Source organism: Streptopelia decaocto (assembly GCF_964273445.1).
Source record: "Streptopelia decaocto genome assembly, chromosome: 7".
Taxonomy (NCBI): Eukaryota; Metazoa; Chordata; class Aves; order Columbiformes; family Columbidae; genus Streptopelia; species Streptopelia decaocto.
The window spans coordinates 61437933-61463842 of record NC_138661.1 but is presented as its reverse complement, the minus strand read 5'-3'; the positions used below and the strand labels follow the sequence as shown (position 1 = coordinate 61463842).

The 25910-nt window shown below is 36.2% G+C and overlaps 1 protein-coding gene across 1 annotated transcript in view; it reads left to right on the top strand.

The window, feature by feature from the left end:
- Nucleotides 1-25910, top strand: part of ELP4 (elongator acetyltransferase complex subunit 4) — a 142568-nt gene that overhangs the window by 6280 nt on the left and 110378 nt on the right. The window contains exons 3-4 of the mRNA XM_082057802.1: nucleotides 8866-8987; nucleotides 22248-22379. Of these exons, the coding sequence (XP_081913928.1) occupies nucleotides 8866-8987; nucleotides 22248-22379 (254 nt within the window). The remainder of the gene's footprint in view (nucleotides 1-8865; nucleotides 8988-22247; nucleotides 22380-25910) is intronic.

Genomic DNA, 25910 nt, shown 5'->3' with positions numbered 1-25910 from the left:
TCTTTGTGGGCTGTACCACGTCTCCATTGCAGCTGAGATACCCAACTTTCTTTTCTCTTTAAAGCGTAGCAAAGGGGAAAGGACTGTTGCACACATCTTGTTTTCATATCCCCAGGGTACGCGCTGGACCTTAGAGCCAAGAACCATTTCCCAGCCCCCTAGTTTAAGCATATCCACCAAAACCACAATTGGGAGGGCAGACTAACTTCTTACAAATTAGTCTTATAAGTGCTTACAGTTTCAGCATGTCAGTAAAGACGATCATTGTTGCAGAAGAGAAACTGAAGGCAATACAATCTGATTTATCACATCAGTTCATTAATCTTGGGGTTCTAAGGATACAGATCTACTTCAAAGTGATGTAAGGGCTGAGTCGTAGAAATGTGATTTTTTTTTTTTCCTATTTTAAATGTTTACCAGGTTAATGGTGTTTAAGAGAAGTTTTCAAGCTTGTTACTTTCCTAGCAAAAATAACTGATATTACAGGAAAAAAAATGAAAGTTTATTAGAGAAACACCTGTAGTTATGTGGAAAACATCTGCATCTGTAATCTGTGTTCACATCTTAACTACTGTAACAATTTAAATGCTACTTTTTGATGCGAAGTTGCTTGGAACAAAGAACTAGGAACCTGGCAACAACAGGTTCTAGCTCTTAATTTCCAGTCACTGCAATTTCTATGACCTGTTGGAGTCTGAAAGTTGTGTGCTTGTTTCCTCCCACTGAGTAAGAGGTAAAGTGCCTCAATTTCCTTATTTGTAGGAGTGATGAAAATATTTATCACTTTGCAAAGCTATTTGAGATATGCCAAGCAATGTCTGAGTGCCTACGTATTAAGTGCAAAAAATCCCACGTTAAAGCCTTAATAATGGATTTATTATTTTAACCTAAAACTGTGGAAGACAACTGTCAGTAAATTTGAAATTGGTAAGTAAAATCTGGAAGATAAAATTTAAAAAGCTGCTACTACAGATAAAAATGCCAGTTTCTCATTGCAGAAGATTGAAAGTGTAGTAAGGCACCATTTTGGCTAAATCCTGAGGTTTTGAATGCCTCACAGGTTGTTGAGGATCAAAATTACAATTGCAAAATTGCAGAATGGGAATATAGACAGAAATCTGAAAAACTCAGGTACAGAGTAAGATACAACTAGCAAGAATTATCAAGAGAAATACAGATTTTTCTTAAGTACCTCAAGAGTTGCGAGAAGTCCAAGAGAACGGCTGGTTGGTTACTTGACAAAGTGGAAGAGCTATTGAGAAAGGGGAAAATGGTAAAAAAGTTTGTATTAATCTCTACCCAGAAGGAGCGCTGCAATCTCATGACTTATCATCATTGAGAACAGTGACTGGATTTCAGCTTTTCCTTTGGAAAACACAGACTGGTGTATGCCGAGGGTGGTTTCAAGCAGATTGTGCCTGCAAAGTGTTTTAAGAACTTGCTGATGAAGTGTTCGGCCCATTAGTGTTTGTGAGAACTGGTAGAGGACAGTGAAGGAAAGAAGGAACTGGAAGATTAAGAAATACAAGTACAGTTTCTATTTTTGAGTGCTGCTGGAGGAGTGGCTGAATTGCACGCCTTGAAGAAAACAAGGACTTAAGTAGCAGCCAGTAAGTTGAATAATGTTTCTGGGAATAGTGACTGAGGGCCCTGAGTCAGCTCACTAACATGCAAGATGCCACCACAAGGCAAAGAAGGACTGCACACCAAGGACCACAAAAGAAAGCAGATGGCTTTTTTGCAAGGACAGAAAGTGCGTGTTGAGCTTAATTTTCTCATTAAATTTCACTCAGATTTCTGTGAATTCAGGAAAAATGGTAGAAGTTTTCTCTCTTGCTACTTTCAGTGAAGATCTTACTTTTCTCGTTCAGTTTGAGAAGAGCTGCAATCTTGGTATGGACAGAGGAAGAAAAAAAATGTTAGAACTGATCGTATTTTACACAGATCAGATATTATGGAACTACATTTTGTCTTCCTATTAACAATGTACACTGCTCCTTGCAGTAGGTAGACTAGGTGGTATTGAATGAACCTATTAGCTTGAAAATTGCCATTAAACTAAAGATAGTCGTTCTTCAAATGGTATGCAATGAAGTGGTAGAATGCTTCAGCTTAAGGTTGTTGTCTCAATGGAAAACTGGGCAGGCTGATGGAAGAGAAAGCCATTTGCTGGGTTAGTAGATACCACGTCTGGCTTAGGAGCATCTTGAGATGCAGGAGTCCGAGCAAGTGCTTGGGTGAAGCATCACGTTTGCTTATTCAGTTCTTGGTACCTCTTCCTAAATATCTGCTTTTGCCTACTGTCCATTTGACTTGACCTGAATGGCAGCAGATGAAGCGAGTGCAAAGGCAGTGAACTTGGTGTGCTGATGAAAGAGATGACGAGACTCAATGACTTGAAAATAATAGGATTTTTACCTGGGTTTGTTTTCCCCCTGCTCTGAGTGCATAGCTAGCAATACTCAGTGGTGGGTTTTAATTTGCTTATCTCCTATATTGGCTGTTTATTTGTTATCTGATATTAAATTTAGCTTCACAGAAACACAAAGGAGAATCCATCTTTTAGGTTTGAAAGCTGATTTTTTTTCCCAAATCAAACTTACCTTATATTCTTTTGAAACATACAATTATATACAAAAAGGTCTTAAAGTAAGAACTATATTTATTCATGACTCATTAGTCTAAAAATTTTTAGACTAATTTTTGAAGTTGGTGCAGGTAGAATTGTAACTGCATTGTTTGAATATCTTGTCAGTATACCGAGAAATTCTGTCATGAGATTAGTATAGGCAAGCTTAATATTATACAGGATTGAAGCTGTCAGTGATGAACCTCCTAGGAAGATCTTTCTGCGTTGTACTCCAAGTGTTATAAAAAGGTTAAATTCTTCCCCATTCCTTCAACATTCTCTAAGGCAAAATAAGTGGCATTACTTCTAGCTTAGCTCTCTTTGCAAATTAAATGCTCATCTTCATTATTTGACACATTATCTTGGTTAATTTAACCAAATAATAGTAGATTCAGGGTATTAAAATATTTATTTTAACTGTTGTGTTCTGGAGATGTTGTAATGGCACAGGTTACTTGATAAGACTGTAAAATGTCGTTTCAAATATAAGTGCACAAGTTTTAAATTTTAATTCATACTAAAGAGCATCATGATTTTTGGTTTGACTTAATTCTATAATATATTCTATTGACAGTGTTTTATTTATCTGAGAATTAGAGAGCTGAGGCACGTGGTAGTTTTCTGCAAGATCCTGGCTACTGGAGGAACTGGAAACATCCTGGGTTCTATTCATACAGCAAGAATATTTTGGATTTTAACTAGTACTTAATTTCAAAAGATATTACTCTAGTGGGTTTCTAAGAGGTGGTAAAACAAGCAGTCTGACTCTGCATGAAATGAAATTTAAACGCTATCGGAACAGTTTGTTCGATATGAATGTGAGACCTCTTGTTCATAGTTCCATCTTGAACTGCTTCAGAAGATTTGCTTTCTGGAAGAGTCTCTCCGATCAAAACAAGCCAATCGTATAGTTGTGGATTAGACACACTCCTTTCCCCACTCCAGCCTCCAGTGTAGGTCTGTTTTGCCAGCCTCAGGAAGAATTTCTGGGAGGATCTGATTTTGTTTTTTAAATATAAGCCTTGTTTATATAACACATTCTGCATAGTGAGTTACAGGGTGCACAAATAGGTCTGTCCTGGGTACCTTGTAAGAACCAATTCTTACATACCTTTAGGATGCTCTAGATTTGACAAGGTCAGTGACAGCTAAATGTTTTAAAGATTATCAGTAGGAGAGTTTTTCTTGGTAGCTGAGGTCAATTATTTAAAGTTGTCTAGTTAAAAGCAGGTCTATACTTGTACATTCTAAGCCTTGAAGCAGTTTTAGCTACTTTAATTAGCTACTATTATTTTTACTAGACATGCAATTTAACCTGACTGGTAAGAGCTCTCTTCACTTGTCAATGTAATTAAATTTACTATATTTTTAAAGTTGAAAAAGATAATCTCCAGAGAGGCACAAAACAGTGATTTGCTAAGTATAATTCTACAAAATACGAGTTACCAGAACTCACCTTCCTGAAGTATGGCCCAATGCCAAATATTGTAACTTATGTGTTTGACAACTCCGTTTTGGCATGTGCTAATTAAATGCAAGTGACACAGAGTATATCCCCTCAAGCTTAGTAAATGCGGACATTAGTAAAGTATCCTTTAAATGGAATTTCAGAATATTAAAACAATCGCATCTCATAACCTCCAGCAGTTCAGAGAGATGTTTCATAGCTACAGAAAGACACACCTTAGGTCACAGCATCATCCTCTAGAACTATCTGGTGAAAAAGTGATCAATACTGATAGACTCTGACAGGCTTTTGGCAGCTTTAGGGCAACCTGTCTAGACTTTGTATAGAGAAAAAAAATAAGATTTCTGTACATTACATTGTTGCAGTCTTGGTTTTTCCTTTTATAACTCTCATAATTTTAAGCAATTACACTACGAATTGTCTCTGGATTTTTTTGAAGACCTTCATGCTGTTTAATTTACTGATGTATATTATAAATATGATCTATACATATTTGTTACATGATGGTGGATTTTGTTCCAAACCTTTTGTTCCTTTTCAAGTTATAGTGCTTATTCTCCATCCCTCCCTTGGAACAGGAAAACCTCTGTGCAGAAGGAGCAGTTAGGCCCAGAGATTTTTTTCTTAAGGCCACGCATTTACATATTTATTTCCATAATTAGATGAGATTTTTGTCTGTGATTTTTGTATAAAATATATTGACAGTGCCTTACTCATACCTGCTATCTTTGCCTTGTGTGCTCTAGCTAAACTTCAGTGCCTTAAAACTTCGTATCTGATTCCATGGCCGCTGATTTGTCCGAGTAGTAGCTACGGACAGTCCATGCACAAAGGTGTTGAGAATGTCTCTTCTGTGTTCAGTAGCCCATGTGGTCAGTATACAGTTTAGGGGTGAAAAGAGCCATAAATTGGTCCTTATCCTTAGTTTTCAACATGATTATATGTTGGAATTCATTGCACTGATACCAACAATACTGCTTTTTCTCACAACTATTTTAGCCATGAAAACACACAGTTGTGGAAAGAAGCCAGTGGATAATGATCACAATAAACTATTTTATTTACATCCTTATCTGTAGGATCAGAAGAGGTTTTGTCCTGGAGACAATATGCGTAACTTCTAGGTAAATAATCTCTTTTCCTTGTATAGTTTTACGCTTCACTAGTTACTCACCTGCTACTTAGCTGTAGAACGCTCTTTGTTCCAAAAGAATCAGAGAAAGCTGTGGACTGTTGTGTGACTTGCAGTGACTGGACCCAGAAAAGAGTCTGCAGCTGCAAGAGTCTGATTTGTTTATGTGCCTTATTATAATCGCTAGAAGTTCACAATGAAGGCTGCTGATGGGACAGCTCTTTAGTATGGAGGCTAAGAATAAAGATTTGGTCCAGGCTTGGCTTGTCTTAAGTATGTTGGCTGACTAAAAAGCACTTAAGTGCTAGTTCCTACACACACAGAATGGAGGTGGTTCTTTTGGATGTGGGTGTAATTTGGAAAAATACAGATAAAGGTTGAGAATTTATCCTGGCCATCAAACTAGTAAGTCCAAGCATTATCAGAAAACAAATATACTTCAAAGTATTTAATTCAATTTATCTATGAAAATAATCAGTGAGCTACTGAAGTACCTATGTTAAATGATTTGTTTGTTTATTTACAAGAAGAAAGCTGTACTCCTGTGGTTTTGAATAGTAACATAACTATTGAAGCCAGGGTACAATGGATGCTATCAGAAAAGCCCCCATATGTGTGCACTTTAGATCTTTTCAATACCACAAAAGTTTAGTGACCTAGAAATGAATCAATAAAAAGCCATCCTCTATGTGACAAATTGAAGAACTGAGGGTTTCTTACAGATGCATTGGCTGTAACAATTCAAGATACACTGTTTGTAAAGGCTTTCTGAGACACATTTAATCCTTAGAGTACTGTAGCAGACTATGAGGTATTTTATATTTAGATCACTCTCCAATAGTTCATTTCCTATTTTTACTGTAAGTTTACTCTTATGAAGATCAATGTATGAAGACTAAAGGAAAGACTAATACTAAAATGGTATGTGCTTACACTGAATATAAATGTTTTTAATTTGCTAAATTGAAAATTCCTTATTGTTTTGCAAAATATGTTTTGGAGGGGTATAGCAGTGTAAGAACCTCTTTGGTCCTATTATATTACAAATAAGTCTGTCTCTCAACAAAATTAATTATAGTCTTGGGTAGGTCAGTAGAAGGGTTTATATCCCTGTTCTCTATTGCTTCACTTCTATAGTTTAACATTTCAGCATTTCAAATGAAATTTGAGTAAAAATTCTTAACTACTACAGCCTTAGTTTAGTTAAGTAATCATCAATACACTTCATGTTTCTTATATTTGCCTATGCTTTATGGGCTTTCCATGCTACATTTGGCTCAAAATTGAGCACGTTGTTTACTGTCTAAAGAATAATTAATACCAAAAACGATGATCCAGAAAGCCTCTCTGTACAGTTGCATGCACAGACACAAACGAAAAAATACTTGAACTGGCTTATACTCCATTAACTGTCGGTTAAGCCCTGTCCATATGCAATACAACAGTGTTTTCTGTGCCTCAAATGATGAAGAAGGTAAACTTTAACCTATAGGTAAAAATTAAGAAATTGAGATTTTTGATGCACCAAGGATGAAATAAATGTGACAGCTGAGGATCCTTCCAGAGTGCCCAACTGATGTTCCTTTTCCTCCTGTGTTCAAAGGGAGGGAGGTCTAGGAAAATTCTCTCCCTCCACTGACATCTGCTGCAGTGATGTGATCATATGGGAGGCTTGGGGATTTCTTTCAGGTAGCTCTGACAATTAAAAAATATAATTAAGTAGATATCATGCTGTCACTTTGATTTCGAGGGGACTTCTTAATTTAAGAGCTTCATAGATGGATATTAGCAGATAGAAGTCAATATACTGTGAATAATATCTTACTGATTATATTGCAGTAAGCAACCAAAGCGTAAATAACTTGAGAGCCAATGTTTAGGGTGCAGGAGCTGTATGTGTTCCTGGGCTCCAGTTAGAAGGGAGAATTACTTTGCATATGGGCTTGTTTCCTCTTGTTGAAGCAGTTTGAGATCTAAGCAAGCTCCAAAGACTCTATTTAGAAGATAAGTCTGTAATACCTCTTTGAAACTTTAGACAGTGTCAGTTCTACTTTGTGCTTTTGCAACTGCGCTGCTTCAGTTTTATCTGAATTGAGTCTTGTTTCCATCCTGGTCTCCTACATGGAGCTGAGTTACTGGGGAAACACTTCTTCAGTAACAGTATTAATGCCTTTCTAAGCATGTGATATTTAATTAAGAGCTACAAACTTTCAAGGAAGTTGTGGTTTGCAATTCTGTAATGCTCCTTTCTTCCTTTCCTCCCATTCCACTTCATTGGTGCTTTTTGGTTCTTAAGCTCCAAAACATACTGTTCAGGTACATATCAACGTGATATTCTTTTTTGTTTCCTTCTTCAGTATTTTTTACAAGTTCAATATAAATGACAACTTCCTTATTTTCAGCCTTTGTTATGGGTTTTGTGGAGTTTTTTTTAATATTTTCATGTGTGATTCATAATAGGCAGGAAATTGTTTCCAATTCACAGAAAGAATGGATTAAGAGTCTTGTTGTTTCTGTATAAAGCAAATCTATCTGTATTTTTCTGTCGCAGCATCTCTGCGTGTTGTTATCTTCCAGTAGCCAGGTTAACAGATGAAAAAGCGAAACCAGACATTGTTGCATCTACTTTTCTCCCAAACAAAATATTTCAGATACCTTTCTAAATAAGTGTCAGAAACACATTGATCTAAAATTTTACTGGGCAATTAATCGAGTAGTTATATTTTTAGGAATGTTTTTTTGCTAGCATTAACATTGCAATTGGTTACATTTCTTAAATAAAATCAGAGATGGTTCAAATTTTAGTTGTCATTTACTCATTCACTTCCCTCATAGTTTTAGGTTATGATGAGTTTGAATTATATGAAGCTCATTAAGACTTTCTAATTCTGGTAATTTCTGATACGTAACTTGCGACAAAGAAGCCAAAGAAAATTTTTGCCTTTCTGAAGTCAGTGGGAGTTTGTATTTTTCTTTCACTAGGCTCCTATTCACAATGTTAACAAACATTGTCCAGTTTCTTAAATTTGAAGTTCATGTGTCTTTTGAATGTGTTTGTGTTATTTCTCTGGATGGGTTTCCAAAACAGCATTGCAAATTGTCTCTTTCAGTATATCCATTTGTTTTGCCTATTTTGTAGTTCTTACGGTTTTGTAAGAAATGCTGATCTAAGAATGTCTCCATAAGAAATGATGCTTTTTTATAGCTTTAGCATGCCAAATACAATTACATTTTGGAAAGCATCAATTAATAAATACTTTAAGCAAGTTCAGCAATATTTTAAGCAATAAGAGTATAAATATTAACGCGGTTCTCCCAAATGAACAAAGCCGCTTTCCATTAAACTGTGATTTCAGTAATCTTAGTTGATACTGATGGCAAACCTATAGCACTATTGCTATATCCAATCCATATCTTAGAATCAAATACATGGTGGAGAACTATTTCTCTGGCTTGAAAAATTAGGAATACAATATCACAAAGCATTATTTTTAAAGTTTTGGATCAATATTTTATCTATTATCTCTGTTGTATATTATATACTGTAGGAAGTAGAGCAAAAGGGGGTATGTATAGTGTTGTGGGTGATTTATCTAACGAAAAAAGAAAAAATTCCAACTATTCTTGTTTTCACAGAGGAAGATACATACGGTCTTTATTCCAATTTGTTGTTCAAGTACTTTCTCGCGGAGGGAGTTGTCTGTGGACATGACTTGTTTGTTGCTTCTGCTGAAGAGCATCCTGACAACATCTTAAAGGTAAAGACTCATGGCTTTCGACAAGAAAAACTATAATCTCTTGATGCATTTACATACATTTTGAGGTGTATATATTGTGTAGTAAGATATTAATTAATCTTGGTGATTCATAAGAGTGTGTTGGGGAGTGCAGGAGTATTTACAGTATCCAGAATTGGGAATTAAATTTAGCTCGCTAACCTCTGTCTATGGACAATGGAGCAAGATCCTCCCGAGGCCAAATCAGTCTAGGAACCTCCTTATCCTTAATTTTGATCATGGACAGACAGCCTGATGTAGTCAAACGGTTTGAGTCAAGCCCACTATTTACAGTTTCCAGCTGCCCGTTGGGAAAGGTGGTTAAGGTGCTTCCAATATATTGCGGTGGAAAATGTGTACCATTTTTGTCAATATTTGCTGTAGTTTCCTATAGAAAACAAGACTATCATTTAACATCTTTACAACTTCTTTTACATGTACGTTGTTTTCTGACTTTTTTTTCCTACTAGAAACCATGGGCAGCTTTGCTTCAGGTCTTATAGAAAGGTTCCTTTCAGACTTCAGTCAGCTCCTAATCAAACACTGATAGTTTCCATTATAAGGAAATGATTTAAGGGAAAAAGCCTGATCAACACTGCAAGGAATGCTGAATTGTGAGGATAATCTTACCAAATTTCATTAAATATTTTATGTCTTTCTAAGGCTGCTTTTTTCTAATATTGAAAGTAACATATAATTTACTGATTACTTCTGCATCAAGTGAAGTCTGGCTATTTCCTTAAGAGTCTTCAGAGACTATTCTGGACAAAATGATTACTTTTCTTTTTTCCTACCTAATGATGGTAGATTCTATGTCTTATCTATTCAATATTATCTTCAGTATTCAGGAAAAAGTATGTTCTTAAAAAAATTATAAGATTGTGGTTATGAAAAATCTAATAATTTTTTTTATGATCTTGAACCTATGGAGTGTTCATTTAGTGGTGAAATTTGTATCATTTGTTATTGTGGTTTAGAATATAACCTGAACAAATAGATTAGAGTTTCCTTGTGAAGTATGAATTACATAAGAACGTGCTATATTTTTTAATAATATTTTGGTGTAGATAACTGATAAGTCATTGACTCTCTTCCTATACAACACATGATCATTGTGGTTGTTTTTTCATCAAAATAAAATTATTCAAATGAATATTTTTATTGCATTGCATTAATATTTCTTAAAATGGAGTAGCTAACATTTTATTCTTCTCTCGATTACCTTTGAATCAATATCATCTGTTCTTCTTGTGCCAGTTTGAGTATCTGGTTAGTTTGATGTGACTTATTGAGTTCTGTTGTCTGATTTGGAATAATTTTGGGGTTGTTTTTTTTTTTACTTTTCTGGGGTAGACACTAGTTAATAATACTGTATTTCTCTGTTGTAACTCCATAGTGGTGTTAATATAAGAGATTACAAGTGGATGGACAAATTACTATAGGAAGGTTGAGAAAAAATATCATTTTGTCTTTTGTCTTCATTTGTGTGTTTATGTATCCAACAGTACTCTTGTCTGTGCTTTTCTGTTGTTACATTGACTATTCAACACTTCCTTCGCTTAACAGACGAGGCACAGTAGAGTTGATTTCTCTGCTCTGTGTTGCTGTCTTGAAATTGCTTCAGTGAAGTAACCCTGTAATATGCTGGGTATCAATCTAGAAAATTGTGTACTTTCACTCTTGGAAAGCTTAGGCACTTCTGGAAATGGCAATATATATTACCTGGAAAACATTATTGCCTCACCTGGAAAAAGTCAATCGAAGACTGGCTATGGCCACGGTTGCGTCTCCATATCACAGAGGTGGAGTTTTCCCTGTGTCTGTCTCACCTGACTTCTTTGAAAAGAGAGGACTGTCAGGTGCTTCAAGAAGTCCTCTCCTGTCATAACAATGAGCTGTTATGGATTTGGATGTCTCCACCAAGTCAGGATTTTAATATAACATTTCTGACTATTAAATAACATTGCATTTTACTTAATGACATCAGTAATTAATTTATTTTCAGTATCTGTATTCTTTACTGGAAAGGCAACACAAATTTGGTACATATCAACCTGAATTATACACTTCATGACTCTTTTTTTGCTTTATAAAATGTAGGTATGGATTCAGTATATTCTGTAGCTAGTATTCTAATTAACTGGTATTTTACATAAAGGCAGTTCCTTAACTGCCTTAGCCCATATTGTGTGGTCAGTCTATTTATGCATTCAGTTCTCTACTGAGATGCCATAATTGCCCTATTCTATTTTTATGATGTGATTGGAAGTTTCTTGAACCTATAACCAAGACAAATATTGCTGGTAGTAGGAAGGGGAAAAGACATTCTTATAGACCATAATTATCTTGAAATTGTGTATAACTAAAAGACAAGCAGAGGATAAAAAGCCCTGATCAGCTGCCTAAGATATATTATATTACCACCCACCAATTTATCCATCATCCTTTGAAAACATATTCATGCCTTTTGTAGTCAAAGCTCCTTCAGGAAATTGGCATTAAGATGTAATGCTGAAAAATTATACACCTCTGGTAAAACCTACAGGGCTATATACATGCTGGTTTTAGAAAGTATTTTATACATTTGAGAGCATTTCTGTTTAATCTATATCCTTCAACAAAAGGCAACTTTTTACAGTAAGGGTGTAAGTACTGCGAATAATGTACAAGAAAAGAAATAGTATGGTATACTTTGTGATTGATCATAAAATAAAATCGAATGCATTGGTACATGGAAAACTAATTTAATAATAAAATGACTGAAGGAAACTTTATATCTTAAGATTCCATTTTCAGTACCATACCTTTTTAAGTGTAGACTACGAATTATGAAAGGCTGTTATGTGCTCAAGCTTAAAAACAAAGAGAAGCTAATAAAATATACGTGGTTCTGTTCTGTCTGTTCTATCTGTTTCCTCAACTTCACTGTGTTTTCTGGCTATATTTCTTATTATAATTCAGCAATAACCAGCTATTTTGAAGTTGCTTAGAGTGGATATGTTTGGGAATGGAACATACAAATTTGAGGATATGGTTATATTTATTACAGAGGAAATCTTAATTCAAACACTGTTATACTTTTTGCAAGAAACAGCAAGCAAGGTGTTTGAATATTTCCTAGAACATCACTGTAGCCAAAATTATAACAGGCTTGTATCTACTGCAAGTTAGGCTGGGTACCAAACTGATTTCTGAAAGCCATAAAAACACAGTAACTATATAACAGCTTAGTTCTTTGTGCCCATTCTCCTTGGTAGTGCCAAGTTATGCTTCCAGTTTATATCTATGGTGGCTGCATTTCTATATTTCTCACTTTTTCACTTCAGATTTGGCACTGAAATTTTAGAACTGCATAAATGGCTGTAGAAGAATTTCTTTGCCTTTTTTCCTGAGTAACTATTTTATCTATATATTGTGGGGGAACTGATTCTCACAAGTGTTAGTGAGCAAAAAATTGATTATATTTACCAGTTATGAGCTCCTCTTGACAACAAAGAGCGCTCTCTGTGAAGTTGCTGTTACTGTGGAGCCTGTGCAAAGTTTGTCTCAAGAGGAAGACTTACTGGTCATTACATCTGCTGGGAAAGAGAAAACCAGTGTCCCCTGAAGCCCAGCAAATTCCCCGTGGGACCAAGGCCAATGTCACCTCAATGACTATTTCATTGGGAACCTGGAAGCCTGAGGTGGAAGAGTGGAAGGTCCGGAACTGCTTCCTAGAGCTGCATTGTGGTCATCTCCTGTGGAAAAGTTGAAGAACGCTTTATGAGCTTACTGCCTTTTTATGGAATTTCTGTTTTCAAGCTGGAATTTTATTCCAGGATACTTCTGGACTCTGTTGGGTTTGCCTTTTGGAGGTTCTCTTACAAGAAGAGAGGATAAAGAGCACATCCTTCAAGAAGAAAGCTTTGGCATAGTCTATCAGTTTGCTGCTTATGGCGGGGCTGCTTTTCCTACCTCTGCTATAGAGGATAGCTTTGCTAGAAAGAAATTCATTCCCCAATCAAGTCCTTTGAGGCTCACCATACTAAGGCACGAAGCAGTATTGACCCTATACATCTGGTGCCGTTGTGCTTCCAGGTTTGAAAATGAACAGTGTGCAAACATTTTGCTCTCTGGAGAAACTACACAGAAGATTCTCTTGAATCTTGGCGTGCCTACATATCGGATACACAGCTTCACTGTGCTTGCTGGATGTATCTTCAAGTCCATCTGGAGAAACCACGCGAAAGGTCTAGGGAACCACAGGGAAAGGTGGGGAAGCTGGGAGGTGCAGGTAGAGAACTCTAATGGTTTGTCAAAAATCAATAGGGACACGATAAAAAACCCTCCAGGAACAAGTTTTTTAAAAGTTCCTACCAAACTGAAAATATCTCTAAAACAAGAGTGAAAGTATATTTTAAAGATGACGTTTTGGTTAAGTTTGTCATTTGAAAAAGACAGAAAGAATTCTGTCTCCAACAAGTTGGTCATATTGACTGGACCTGAAGAACAGAAAGTGCACAATTACAGTTTTCCCACCAAAAAGATGAATGCAGAAAAAACCTAGCAAAATGTACTTTTTTATTTCCAGGGTTATTAAGAAAAAGTAACAACCAGCCAACCAATGAACAACACACTGAGCTTCAGTGCTGTCCTACTATGTGTGCAAACAACCTCTTGAAAGAAAGCACAGCTGTGTACATGGACTTTTTTATTCCAGTGAAGAACATTTAACCGTGATACTTACATTTTTCCTTCATACGTGTGACTCCAAAACATTGTGTCGAAAAGAAGAACGCAAACGTGGAAGAAATGATCAGGCTGGTGACCAGGGCTTTCCGAGCTTCCATTTTCAAGGCGCGCTATTCTAACTCCTTCCTGTCTCTTTGCTGTCTGATGTTGCGAAAGAAGCCGTGTATGAATGCAAGAGGTATTTTTTTTCTGTCATCTGACATTTTTAGATGCCACATAAAGAAATTAAAAGCATAACAACTTGAAAGGTAAAATATACATATGCAAGCAGGGCTATATTCCTGTTATTCTTTTTTTTTTTCCCAATTGTATTTTCAAAGTACATGAGCTTATTGCAGAGGTTCAGCTGCTGCGTGCTGTTAAGTGTTATCACTTAATACGCAAAAATCCAGTTACAGCTACAGCACTACTGGATGTTCCTACCACCTTTTATGTCTTTCTGAAGTACAGAGAGAGACTTGTGGCACAAAGACGAGGGTTGAAGCAAACCCGGGCAACTGTCTGAACGTTCCTTTGAAAAATCTTGTTTCCTTAGTGTATAGCTCTTGCTCATCTGTTTGCTTGCTTGCATGTTAGGTAAATGAGATATCTATTTTACATTTTTCTGTATTAACATGCATACATTTTAATTACATTGTACTCTAATTTTCTGCATTACAAAACTGTCTTATAAACTTAACAGAGAGGTCGTATGGGTGTGAAAGAGGACGCTGGAAAAAAATAATCGCTTGTGTTTAAAAAGAATGAAATCCTTTTAAGCAGTACCCACGCTGGGAACTCTCTAAAGTGTAAAGCTTAGTCTTTGTCCAAAGTTCAGACCCATCTAATAAAAGATTTTCTAGAACCACAGGAAATAAATGTTAGGTTTAAATTTCAGTTTTTCTATCTTAGCTGTTTATTAGGATATTTTCTTTCGTGATCTTAGTTATGGAATTGTTTGTTCCTAAACAGAAGTCTTACTTAACCTGTTAAATGTATGATAAAAGTAGCAGTTTAAAAAACAAAAGTATTTAGGCTTCAGTGTTCAGAAATAACTATTTTACAAATTTGGTTGATAACTTGGTAGAATTGATTTTCTCAATGAGAAAACTATGGCTGAAAGTATTCATCTCTTAAGGTGTTCATGAATAATGTTGTTATTAGTAGATCTGGTTAGGCCAGCTCATTATACACTGCGGCAGAGTTTACAGAATTTGGGTCAAAGGCACTCTCATTTTTATTTAGTTACTTCACATTACTTTTGTTTAGTATGTAGTTTTCTTTTTTGTTGTATTTATCTTTTCCTTACTTAAGCATTCATGGACTGATTCCAAAAAAAAAAAGATAAAATAATGAAAAATTCATCTAATCTTCTCATATGCATTCATTTCAGTCTTGTGAAATGGAGCCATAGCGTGAGGAAGTTACAGCAAAGAGCTCTTCTCATGGGTTAAAAAAAGAATACCCCTTAGAGAACTTTCAATTATCCTTTTTTTATTTCATAAAGCAGAGGAATATTTCTTCCTTTTTCTCTTCCCGCGTTTCTCATTTATCCTGGGTTGACATCCATTTGGTCCTTTTGAATGTCAGAGAAAAATTTCTGTAGAACAGCCTTACCTGGAAAGGGAAATAAATTGTTGTACAAGGGCCACTGAAAGGAGAAAAATTCTGTATCCAGTCATTTGTGTTCTTTAACAATAGACCCTGTCTTCACAAGTGTTTACGATCAAAATAGAATCCTCCCCCCTTTTGGGAGCAGGGCCCTTTAAACTGACATTTATATAATACATTAGTGAAAAGAAAATATTTACCCTTCCTGACTTACCATCTGGTGGCCTCTAAATACTAAAAATTAACATAATGAAAAAGAGCCTTAAATTCGTGTGAGTTTAAACTATCTAAATATCATCGCAATTCGAGATCAACAGTGAACTGTACTCCCTTTAATAATTTTTTATTTCACATTTCTTTGACCATAGCTGTGATTGTATTGCATTGCAAAATAGTTGCATAAAACCATGCGAACAACATATTTATCGATACATAAATAGATAATGTTTTAAATTCTTTAGTACTATTAATTATACAGTTATTGAAACCCGTGAGGATCAAAGGCTTTTCTATAAGAGGGATTTCACATACAGCTTGGATTATGTTGCTCAATAATAGCACAGTAGTACTTCTTTAGCATTGTAAAATAGCTTAGAGAGGAGTATGATGCCTATAGTTGGTGTAATGCATTGGTAATTAAGAGGGTGTGAGGTTAAGCTTCATTAACTGCTGTGGGATTGTATCTTGGATTTTATTATCCCCTAGAGAACATAAGAAGGGAGAGAGGTCAAACTGTTAGAATCTGATTTTGCTTCGTGCATCTGCCAAAACAAGGCAGGCAAAGCAATGTGGCAGCAACACAGAAAGACCTGGGTTGCCAACAGCTATGGTTTGTACATCGTTTTATTGCAGAGATAAAAGATTTATGAATGAAATAAATCCTTTCATTTTTGCAATAAAACCTTCATAAGCTTGGTTTGTAGAAAACAAAATTAATTGCATCGTCATTCAGTATTACTGCTTCAGAAAACCGTATTTTTCCAAACTTATCTTCTATTTTAAAACATAGCAACGAACTTCCTACTCTCTTTTTTTCCGTCTTACATCTCACTCCAGATACAAACGCCCCAACCAAACCGCACTTAATAACTTTAGCACTTGTCTGCCTTTTTGTGGCTTTATGATGCATAGCAAAGACTTGTATTTTAGTTGACCCCAAGAAATGCTGTATATTTTCTTTTTTTTTTCCTATTTTAACTAATGCACTGCTACATGCTTTGTTTTTTGTATACCTTATACACTTGTCTTTTTTTAGCCTTGGGAGAATGTAACAGTTCTCAGGAGTTGACACACTGATGCCACAAAATTGTCAGGCCCAAAGCTCTTCAAAGCTACATGATGTGGGAGCTGAGATATTTTTAAGCTGAAATAGGTCAAAATAGAGATATTATGGGCTGATAAATCAACTCTCCTTTTCTTAGTCTTTTGTTTAAATAACAGTCTTATTTCCAAACTCTGGATGAAATTTTGGAAGTAACATTTTAATAATCTTGTATTCTTCTGAAATTCTGATTTTTTTCTTTCTAAGAATATGAATTTATTTAATCCTAAATCCCAAATCCTTTTTAAAATCCTGATAATTTCAGCAAAATGCAACTGGTTTTCATATACGGTAGAGAAGTAGAGCTCTCACACAATGATTTAATAAGGTTGCTGGGAGCTAGTGTCTTTGTTTCTCAGTTTGTAATGAAACTGACGGAAAGGGAGTTGTGCTCTTGAATGTCCCTCACACAGATACTTTGAGGAGAAGCCCAGGCTCAGCCATGTTTAAATGTGGGAACCACGTCCTCCCATGCTCTCCCTGTGTGTTCTGCAGTAAAGTTTTCCTGTTGCCATGTCGGTGTAGGTGCAGCTGTGCCAGCAGCAGCCGGTGCTGTGTGGCTGGTTTGGGTGCTGCTCTGCTTCACCTTCTCCAGAACTCTCTCATTTTGCCTTCTGTATTTGAGAACGATCTGAGAAGCAATGAATTAGTTCTTGGATGCTAATGAAACCTTTCATGTATATCCAGCCAGCCTTTATCTTTGAGAATATACCTGTGTTAGGATAACTGGGGACTTTTTCTCACTTAGGTCCTCTGTATCACTCAGGCAGGGTCAGGTTTTTAATGAGCTTTTTCCTTAAAACAAATAATAATATTTAATTTGCAGTGTCAGAAGAAGGGGAAAGCCTTTTATTTCAGTTCCAGTTACCATGAAGATAAAAAGAGGTGATGAAGATAAAAAGAAATGTTTGGATCATTTCAATTTCACTATTTTTTATATTGCCCATAAAGCAGGTTTATAGAACTAGATTCTGTGTCTGTAATTCTCGTCAGTCCCAAGCCTACTAACCAATGTCAAGCTCTCTCCTTGTCTAACTATGTTTATACAAAGATCTAGTTTAAACATTTTTGAAAATTATGGACTGGGATATATAAATCAGTATATCCTAAGGAAAAACACCATTAGCAATCACCTAGCTATTCTGTTTAGTCTTTTACCAGGCTAATGAATGAATGCACGTTGGCTTCTAGTCAACATAGATGTACCTTCAAACAGCAAGCATGTTTTGCTTCTCTTTCATACAGTTTAGTGTGAATGGAAGGGAAATAAGGGTAAACAGAAGCTGAGGTAATAGTGATAAAGTTAGGATGCAAATCTGGAGGTAAACAATCTTTATTAGTTCTGTTCATCAATCTTTATCTAAAATGTGTTCAAATTACACATATACTCAAACTGTGAATAGGATTGGGATTTTTTTCCTGTTTGTGCTTAGGTACATCTTGGAATGTATTTAATCAAGTCAACAGACCAGGTGGAGCTCAAGCAATTGATCTTCAGCATACCAGTCAGCTCCACAAGCAGACTCCCTCTGCCAGCTTGCAGCTGCCTTAGGTACAAAGCCTGCTAATTGGCCATGCAGTCCACAACCACCAGATCCAAGAATATGATTCAAGATACGTTTGCTTTAGAGCAAAGGGTTTGTTGGGATTGAAAATTACATGGCCGTGAGACCTAATAGCCCCAGAAATGTTTTAAGTTTCAGTGCATCGTGTGAACGTGTTTCTTGCATATGGAAAAGGACATGGTACATCTAAGAGACATGTTCTTCAGCTGGGGATGGTAGTTATTAGGTAAATGCATTTGGGAGAAGCAACTGAGGAAATAAAAGTTGTTCTTGGTGTCAGAGTTCTCCAAGTGCTCCTGGTTCCTGCTGTGGGCAGCAAGGGATGGAACAGCACAAGGCACGTACCGAGTCAGGGCTTTCTCACGTTGTTTGTGTGCATTTAGTCACGTTTAAAGAATCATTTTATAATTACAGAGTCACGGAGTGTTCGGGATTGGAAGGGACCTCAAAAGCTCATCCAGTCCAATCCCCCTGCTGGAGCAGGAACACCCAGATGAGGTTACACAGGAAGGTGTCCAGGCGGGTTTGAATGTCTCCAGAGTAGGAGACTCCACAACCTCCCTGGGCAGCTTGTTCCAGTGTCTGTCACCCATAATGTTCTTTTTTTATTGAATCAGAATAAAGTAAAAATAATAAAATAAAAAGTGAACTTTATTGGCCAAAAAAAAAAGCAATTTCAGGTGGGTACTTAGACAGGTTTTCATGTCTAACAGCCAAAATGTGTATCAGCTTCAGGTGAAGCCATTTTTCCTTGATCTCTTAATCTGCTTCGTTCTTAGCAACAGTTAAGGCCCACCACAGTGCCTAATTGTCTTGCACTGATAGTGTCTGTCTCAGATTGTTTTGGACTGAGCTGCTCCGGTGTCAACAGCTGGTATTTGTAATGTCTCCTTCCATGCAGTGCCAGGTACGGAGGTTTTGTTCTCTGTTTGACTGGAAAGCAGGAACTTTTTTCAGTGTAACATGAGGGTCTTTAAGTATTATAGCTTGTACTTTATCAGTAAGACTTGGAGAACCTCTTGCCCCTTACTGTCTTGACTCCTGTTCTATTTCAGCATAGAATACAGTCTCTGTGTAAAACATTGTGTGTGGTTATATAAAAGCAAATGTAGGTAGCTAAATCTGCCTCTCTCAAATTTGTCTTTGCCAATAATTATATCATAATAATGAACCAAAAGTATGAGTGACAGGCATTTGCAGTTCTTCTAGAGAAGAAAAATATTAAATAGCTTTAAGACAAAATATTGGTGCTGTTTTTCTCTTTACTTACAGTAAAGGTGAATGGCAAAATATACCATTTTCTGGATTTCAGCTTTGTGGATGGTGCCAGAGCACGATGAGGGAGCAACTGATTGTATCTGTGGTGGGATCTGAAACAGGGGCAAACTCAGGGAGTTTGAGAAAATGCTCCTAGAAGTAAATGCAAATAATTTGTATCTGTATACATGTGAAATGCATTGGCATGCTTGTCGGCTCATGTTTGTATTTATACTTTCTCAGAACCTTTCAGTGAAGTGTTCTGTTTTCATTTTCTTTTATCTGTCAAAAAATCTTTGCTTTTGGTTTAAAAGTTTCCCTCTTTTCTTTCTGGGTAAATATAAAGAAACTTGGACAAAAGTAAATTTCTTCTTTTTTGCTGAAGCATCTGTTATATATCTGTAGATTTAACAAAACCTCTAAATACTACCTTAAAATTATAATATCTGTGTAGCTTTCCTACCCATGAAGCTTACTTTTTTCTAACCATAGTAATAGGGGCTTATTGTGTACAAGTGTAGCTTTTAAACAAGCTGTAAGAAGTCTGAAAATGTAACTTAACCATTCTCATGAAGAGCCTTTACTGGGCTCCATTTGCAAAAAGAAAGTAAATAAAATTGTTTGCATCTTCAGCTTACCTGCTGAAACACAGGAGTACGGTTGTCCTATTTCTGCAACTTTATTGAAGTAACTGCTTAAAGTTTTTGTAGCTTCCATTATGTTTTATCTTGGAGGGTGTACTGACCACTCACTGAAAGAGAGACAGAAATAACTGTCCTCAAATTAGGAATGTTTGTTCTCAATTTTGTCAATAATTGGAGATACTATGTTAATTTACACTAAAATAATGATGTTCATAAGATTACATATTGAACTCTACTATATGCAGGTTTTCTGTTCTGTATTCTTTAATACTGAATTAGGTCTAGAGAGGTTCTCCTGCCCCTCTACTCCGCCCTGGTGAGACCCCATCTGGAGTATTGTGTCCAGTTCTGGGCCACTCAGTTCCAGAAGGACAGGGAACTGCTGGAGAGAGTCCAGCGCAGGGCAACAAAGATTATTAAGGGAATGGAGCATCTCCCTTATGAGGAAAGGCTGAGGGAGCTGGGGCTCTTTAGCTTGGAGAAGAGGAGACTGAGGGGTGACCTCATTAATGTTTACAGATATATAAAGGGTGAGTGTCAGGAGGATGGAGCCAGGCTCTTCTCGGTGACAACCAATGATAGGACAAGGGGTAATGGATTCAAACTGGAACACAAAAGGTTCCACTTAAATTTGAGAAGAAACTTCTTCTCAGTGAGGGTGACAGACACTGGAACAGGCTGCCCAGGGAGGTTGTGGAGTCTCCTACTCTGGAGACATTCAAAACCCGCCTGGACACCTTCCTGTGTAACCTCATCTGGGTGTTCCTGCTCTGGCAGGGGGATTGGACTGGATGAGCTTTTGAGGTCCCTCCCAATCCATGACATTCTGTGATTCTGTGAATTAGTTTAATACTAAACCCAAAATGGATTAATTTAAATGCTCACTGTTTTTTTCTCTATGTGTCTGTCTGTACCACGTCTGCCTACATAAAACCATGAATATCATTTAGATGTTTATGGTCAGTATCAACTCTGCCTGTGTGCAGTGGTTCATGTGTATCCCACATGTCAATCGAGATTCTTCTTCTACAGTTTTTAAATATATTTATTTTGTTGTTTATTTATTTTTATGGCTTAACACCTAATAGCTTGTAACAGAGATACTGGCCAGCTTTATATATTTTTAATCCTTGAGACCGCATCTCCGTTCTCTCTCAAGAGTCTTTGCTTAATGAAAACTTAGTTTGCAAATAAGTCTTGATCTATTTGAAGCAGATGGAGAGTTCCTTTCACAGGTGGGTGATAAAGTTGGGTCAGAAAACTCAGTTGCCCTTCTTTCTCCTAGCAGGTGTAGGAGTCCAATGCATAACTTCTGAATGCTGCCCTTGGTATCCACCCAGTGCCATTTACTTTTTCAGCGATGCGACAAAGGTAGAAAGCAGAAAGTTTATAATCAAACGTCGTTCCTCATCCAGGACTAAATCAAAGCTGCAGTTCTGTCCTCATAAAACAATTCGATCTACCTCTCTGCGATGCTTTTTGTTTGTTTTAAAGCCAGAAATGTTTGCATTAGAAACTTATAAAAATTCCAGCATTAAATATTTACCCCTTCCTTTTTTGTCCCTTGTTTGTGCTCATGAGGTATCACTTGTTTGTAGATGTCGTATTCGCAGAACAGAAATTCAAACCATCCTATAACAGTTGTTTTTGTCTTGTGTCTGTAGGCTATTGTGGTCTGTTGAATACTTTTGAAAGATTTACAGAAGCTAACAAGGAAATCAATCTTATTATCGAATAGGCTTAAATTCACTACACAGGGAACTTATCTATTCTCAGAAATGGAAGAGTTTAGGTAAACATTTAAAGAAAGATTTAAAAAAAAAGAAGAATATGGATGCTGCTCAAGATTTGTTGCTTGTGTAAAGTATACGATGTGATATTTCCCTTCTGCATTCTCTTATATTTGTATAATTCATTTTTCTGATGATAATTACAGTTTTCCCCTTGCTCAGTATTAGTAAGAGCCAGTCTTTCAGAACAGCTCTTTTAATCAAGCTTTGTTACAGATTTTACAACTGTCCATTATATGAAGATAAATAACAGTATTAGCTAACTTTTTTTTTGGGGGGGGGTCAAAATCCGAACTGCCATTTCTACTGTAGATAGCTGACTTTCTTTCACTCTCCACCTGTAGGAACTTCCAGCCCCTTTGCTTGGTGATACCTGCAGAAATGAATTGAGAGAAGAAACAACAGCCGCTAAGTCTGAAGAATTTCAGGATGCTATGAAAATAGCTTGGCGCTACCAAAATTTACCAAAAATGGAGGTAAGTGGCATTTCATACTTTTTTTTCCTTGCAGTCAAAATGAATTTGCGGAGCAAACGCTTATCAGCAGAATCTGGGCAACAGAGCTGCTAATAGACGGTGTTACAGGATTGCCTCCTGAGGGTAAATTTCCATATACCGCTATGTTTTTTGATTATTGGAGATACAGAGAGAAAGGCAATTTGAGAGTTTGCAGGAACTGTGAAACTTAGTGCAGACAATATTAATTTAAAAGTAAAGACATTAAAGTGCCATGGGATTTTTCACTGACTATTGTTAAATTGAGACAGATTTTTTGAAAGTTGGAATAATTCGGTCATGTAGAAACTTCGCCCAAATTCAATTGTATATCAATTACTTAAGAAGGTTTAATCAACAGTACTTACAAGCTCTCTGTAGTGAAAGTACTGTGTCAAACAAGCTCTTGACCTGCTTATAACAACTAAAGTAAGCACTTGAGATTATATCAGCTTCACTGTCACTAGAAGCTCATCACTGTGCAGGGAGAATACAAGAAATAAGCCCAGTGGTCAGTCTTTCAGAATTTGCAGTTGTTAGTGTTTTATGAAAAAAATATCTCCCATGGCTGATGACCTTCTTATTTAAACCACTGGCACAGTCAATAAAATCACAGCATTTTTTAGTATCCTGAACAAAAAACTTGTTTTGTCTATACATTTTAGCCTACACTTATAAATTCTGGTTTAGATGGAGTCATAACTGCCTAGTAAGTTCAGTCGTATTCTTAAAAAAACATAATTGGAATGTGACAAAATGATCTTACAAGGCTTGGCATGTTTGGTTTTCTGTGAAATTGCACAGACATGGCTATATAGTTGTGTCAGAAAAGACTTATATATGGTGACATGCCAAATCAAACAGCCTCTAGGGTAATAATATAATCTCATCAATTTTAGTATTGTGGAGCTTATTGTGCCACTCTGAAGCACCCCCAAAATTTGTCTGCTTTAAAATCTAGCAGGATTCCTCATACAGTGATACGGAAATATTTGCATGTCATTAACAAATAGTGTTTTGATGTTATAACGGAACAGAAAAACATATAACCCAGTTACATGTGCACTTGTCCTCTATAACTTCATAGAAGTAATCGCTTTGTCCACTAATATAATATTCCTCTATGATACATAATGTACTTCCCTTTGATTATTGAAATTTGATTATGCAAGAAAGAATAAACTGGTCAGTCTTTCTTGGGGTGTTCCCCTTGTTATAACTGTAGCTTTTTGAAATGGATGCTCATCATTCTGTATAGTTGAGGTACAATATGTTTCATGTATATGTTAATTTTTTAATTAAAATTTGCAAGTTAAAGACTAATTCTTATCTATCTGTACCTAAAATACTTCAGAATATTCTAAGTAGTGAAAACTAGGTTTGAAATCCATATTTTTAAATATTTTGTAATGCAGGTATCATAAACTTCTGCTTCTATGCTAAATTAATTTGACTGGTGAATATACTCCATTGAGGAAAAATCACATGCTGCCTCGCAGCACCCTGGATGTTTAGTATACTTAGTAGTATCGTTTAATTAACAACTTCAGTTGTGATTTGTCGTTTAACTTTATTTTGGTGAAAAAAATAACATTGAATAAAATTTCAAGGCGTATTTTCCAAACTTATTGAACTAATACACTAGTACATTTTCAAAAACAACTGTTAAGTAGTTTCAAGTATGAAATAGCAAAAATAGCCTTGCTTTTAACTAGAACTCTAAACATGTTAGAAGAAAACTTTCCTGTCTGATATCTGACTTTATATGAGGGCAAAATGCTGAGTAAAAGCTGTATTGTTGGTGCCTAAGGTAGTTTTTATTTCTGAGTAATGAAGAGATTTTCATTGATAGTTGAGATATTCCCTTCCCTTTTATTAGACCGTATACGGACTAGGTAGGTAACTCACTTTTGTTGTTATGCATGGTATTTGTATTTGCACTCTTGTATGACAGTTTCTCTTTCCATATTGCATATACCTTGTGTATCAGAAAAAGAGAGATGTTTTATAAGAAATCTGTCAGAGTAGCAGGCCTTGTTGTGCTTGATGTGTCTTTGCCAGTTTGTTACTTCCATCTGAACCAGAGATTCATTTCATTTAAGCTTTGGAGTGTATGGGTCGCCTAGTTTGCAATGCAAGACAGCGTGAGGGTTTTTTTTTCCTTTTTTCTTTTTCTTTTTTTTTTTGAATGAGCTGCTTATGTTCTTGGGGCAATATATAAACTGTCACAGCATGAAATCAATTTTCTGCCTTGATTCATCCTAAATCTGAGATTTCTAGCACATTAGTATTGCAATTAGAAACATTAACAGCAGACGGTAGCATAAAAGCCCACTCTGCTCACTGACAATTTAGTGTATTTCTCCTTGTGCAAACCAGGAATCCGGGAAAGAACAGGCTCAAGCCTCCAATCCACTAATAAATTTATCAGATCCAACTTAAGAGGAATGGCAAGTCTCTGCGTCGTGCTCTCCACGGTCGTTGTGCTAAGGCAGATTATTCATGCTTACTTGATTCAGGTAGGCTTTTTGCAAGCTTCCCCGCTAAGCCTGGGAATGCAGTACACTGAGGCCTATTCAGAGGCTTCTGACATAGACCGAGCTTTTATTGCATGGTGTTTTATTATAGCCAAATCCTGGTCTCCACCCAGTTTGTAGGCACTGTGCTCATTCTTTTGAATCAAGAGAGGTTATCACCTACCTTAATCCATGCGGCAGGGTGGATTAAGGACACCAATGTGCCTCAGGATTCTCAAAGAGGATCCTGGAAACTTCTTGTTTCTTCTTTTTTGCTGTCTTTACTAAACTCTATTGGGCCTCAGTGAGGATTTGCATCTGAAATGGGCAACCTGGAGCTTTCCTCAATGAAGACATCAGATCAAAGTTCAGTTAGTCAAGGCCTTTCTAAAACATTAAGGGGGCTTGGAAGTACACAATAAAAAGATGAGCTCTGGCAGAGATTGCAGTAAAAACATTCTGAGCTGTAATCCGGATAAAGAATAGATTATAGGCCAAAGAACAGCCCCTGTTTAAATTGCTTTCAGAATCCTCGTTTTAAATAAAGTTGCATTTTACATTAAATATATTTAGATTTTGATAGATTGTTATGTTTTATTAGACTACTTCTTTAAAAATCAGAAGCTGGTAAAGAAATTGGAACACTGTCTGAGATAATGTGTTTTGCTGTCTTTTTTTGAGTAGAATTCATCTACCTCTTATGACTAGATATACATGAGCAGTTCTGTGTTTTATTTAATTAAAAACTAATTATTTGTTTTAATGAAAACTTTGTGTTTAGTTTGATTATTCTATTGTTTTTGTAGGAAATAGACTGTGTTATTGTTACAATTTATCTTCTCTGATAACTGACCAGGCCTAACATCCATTAATCAAATAATTTTAAAATACTTACTCTAAATCAAATTATTCTAATTAATCTTAACAGTTGAATATTTTTCTGTAAGCTGAAGCATGAAACAAAATTGTGGAAATACATAGTGACTGCTTTCAGAAA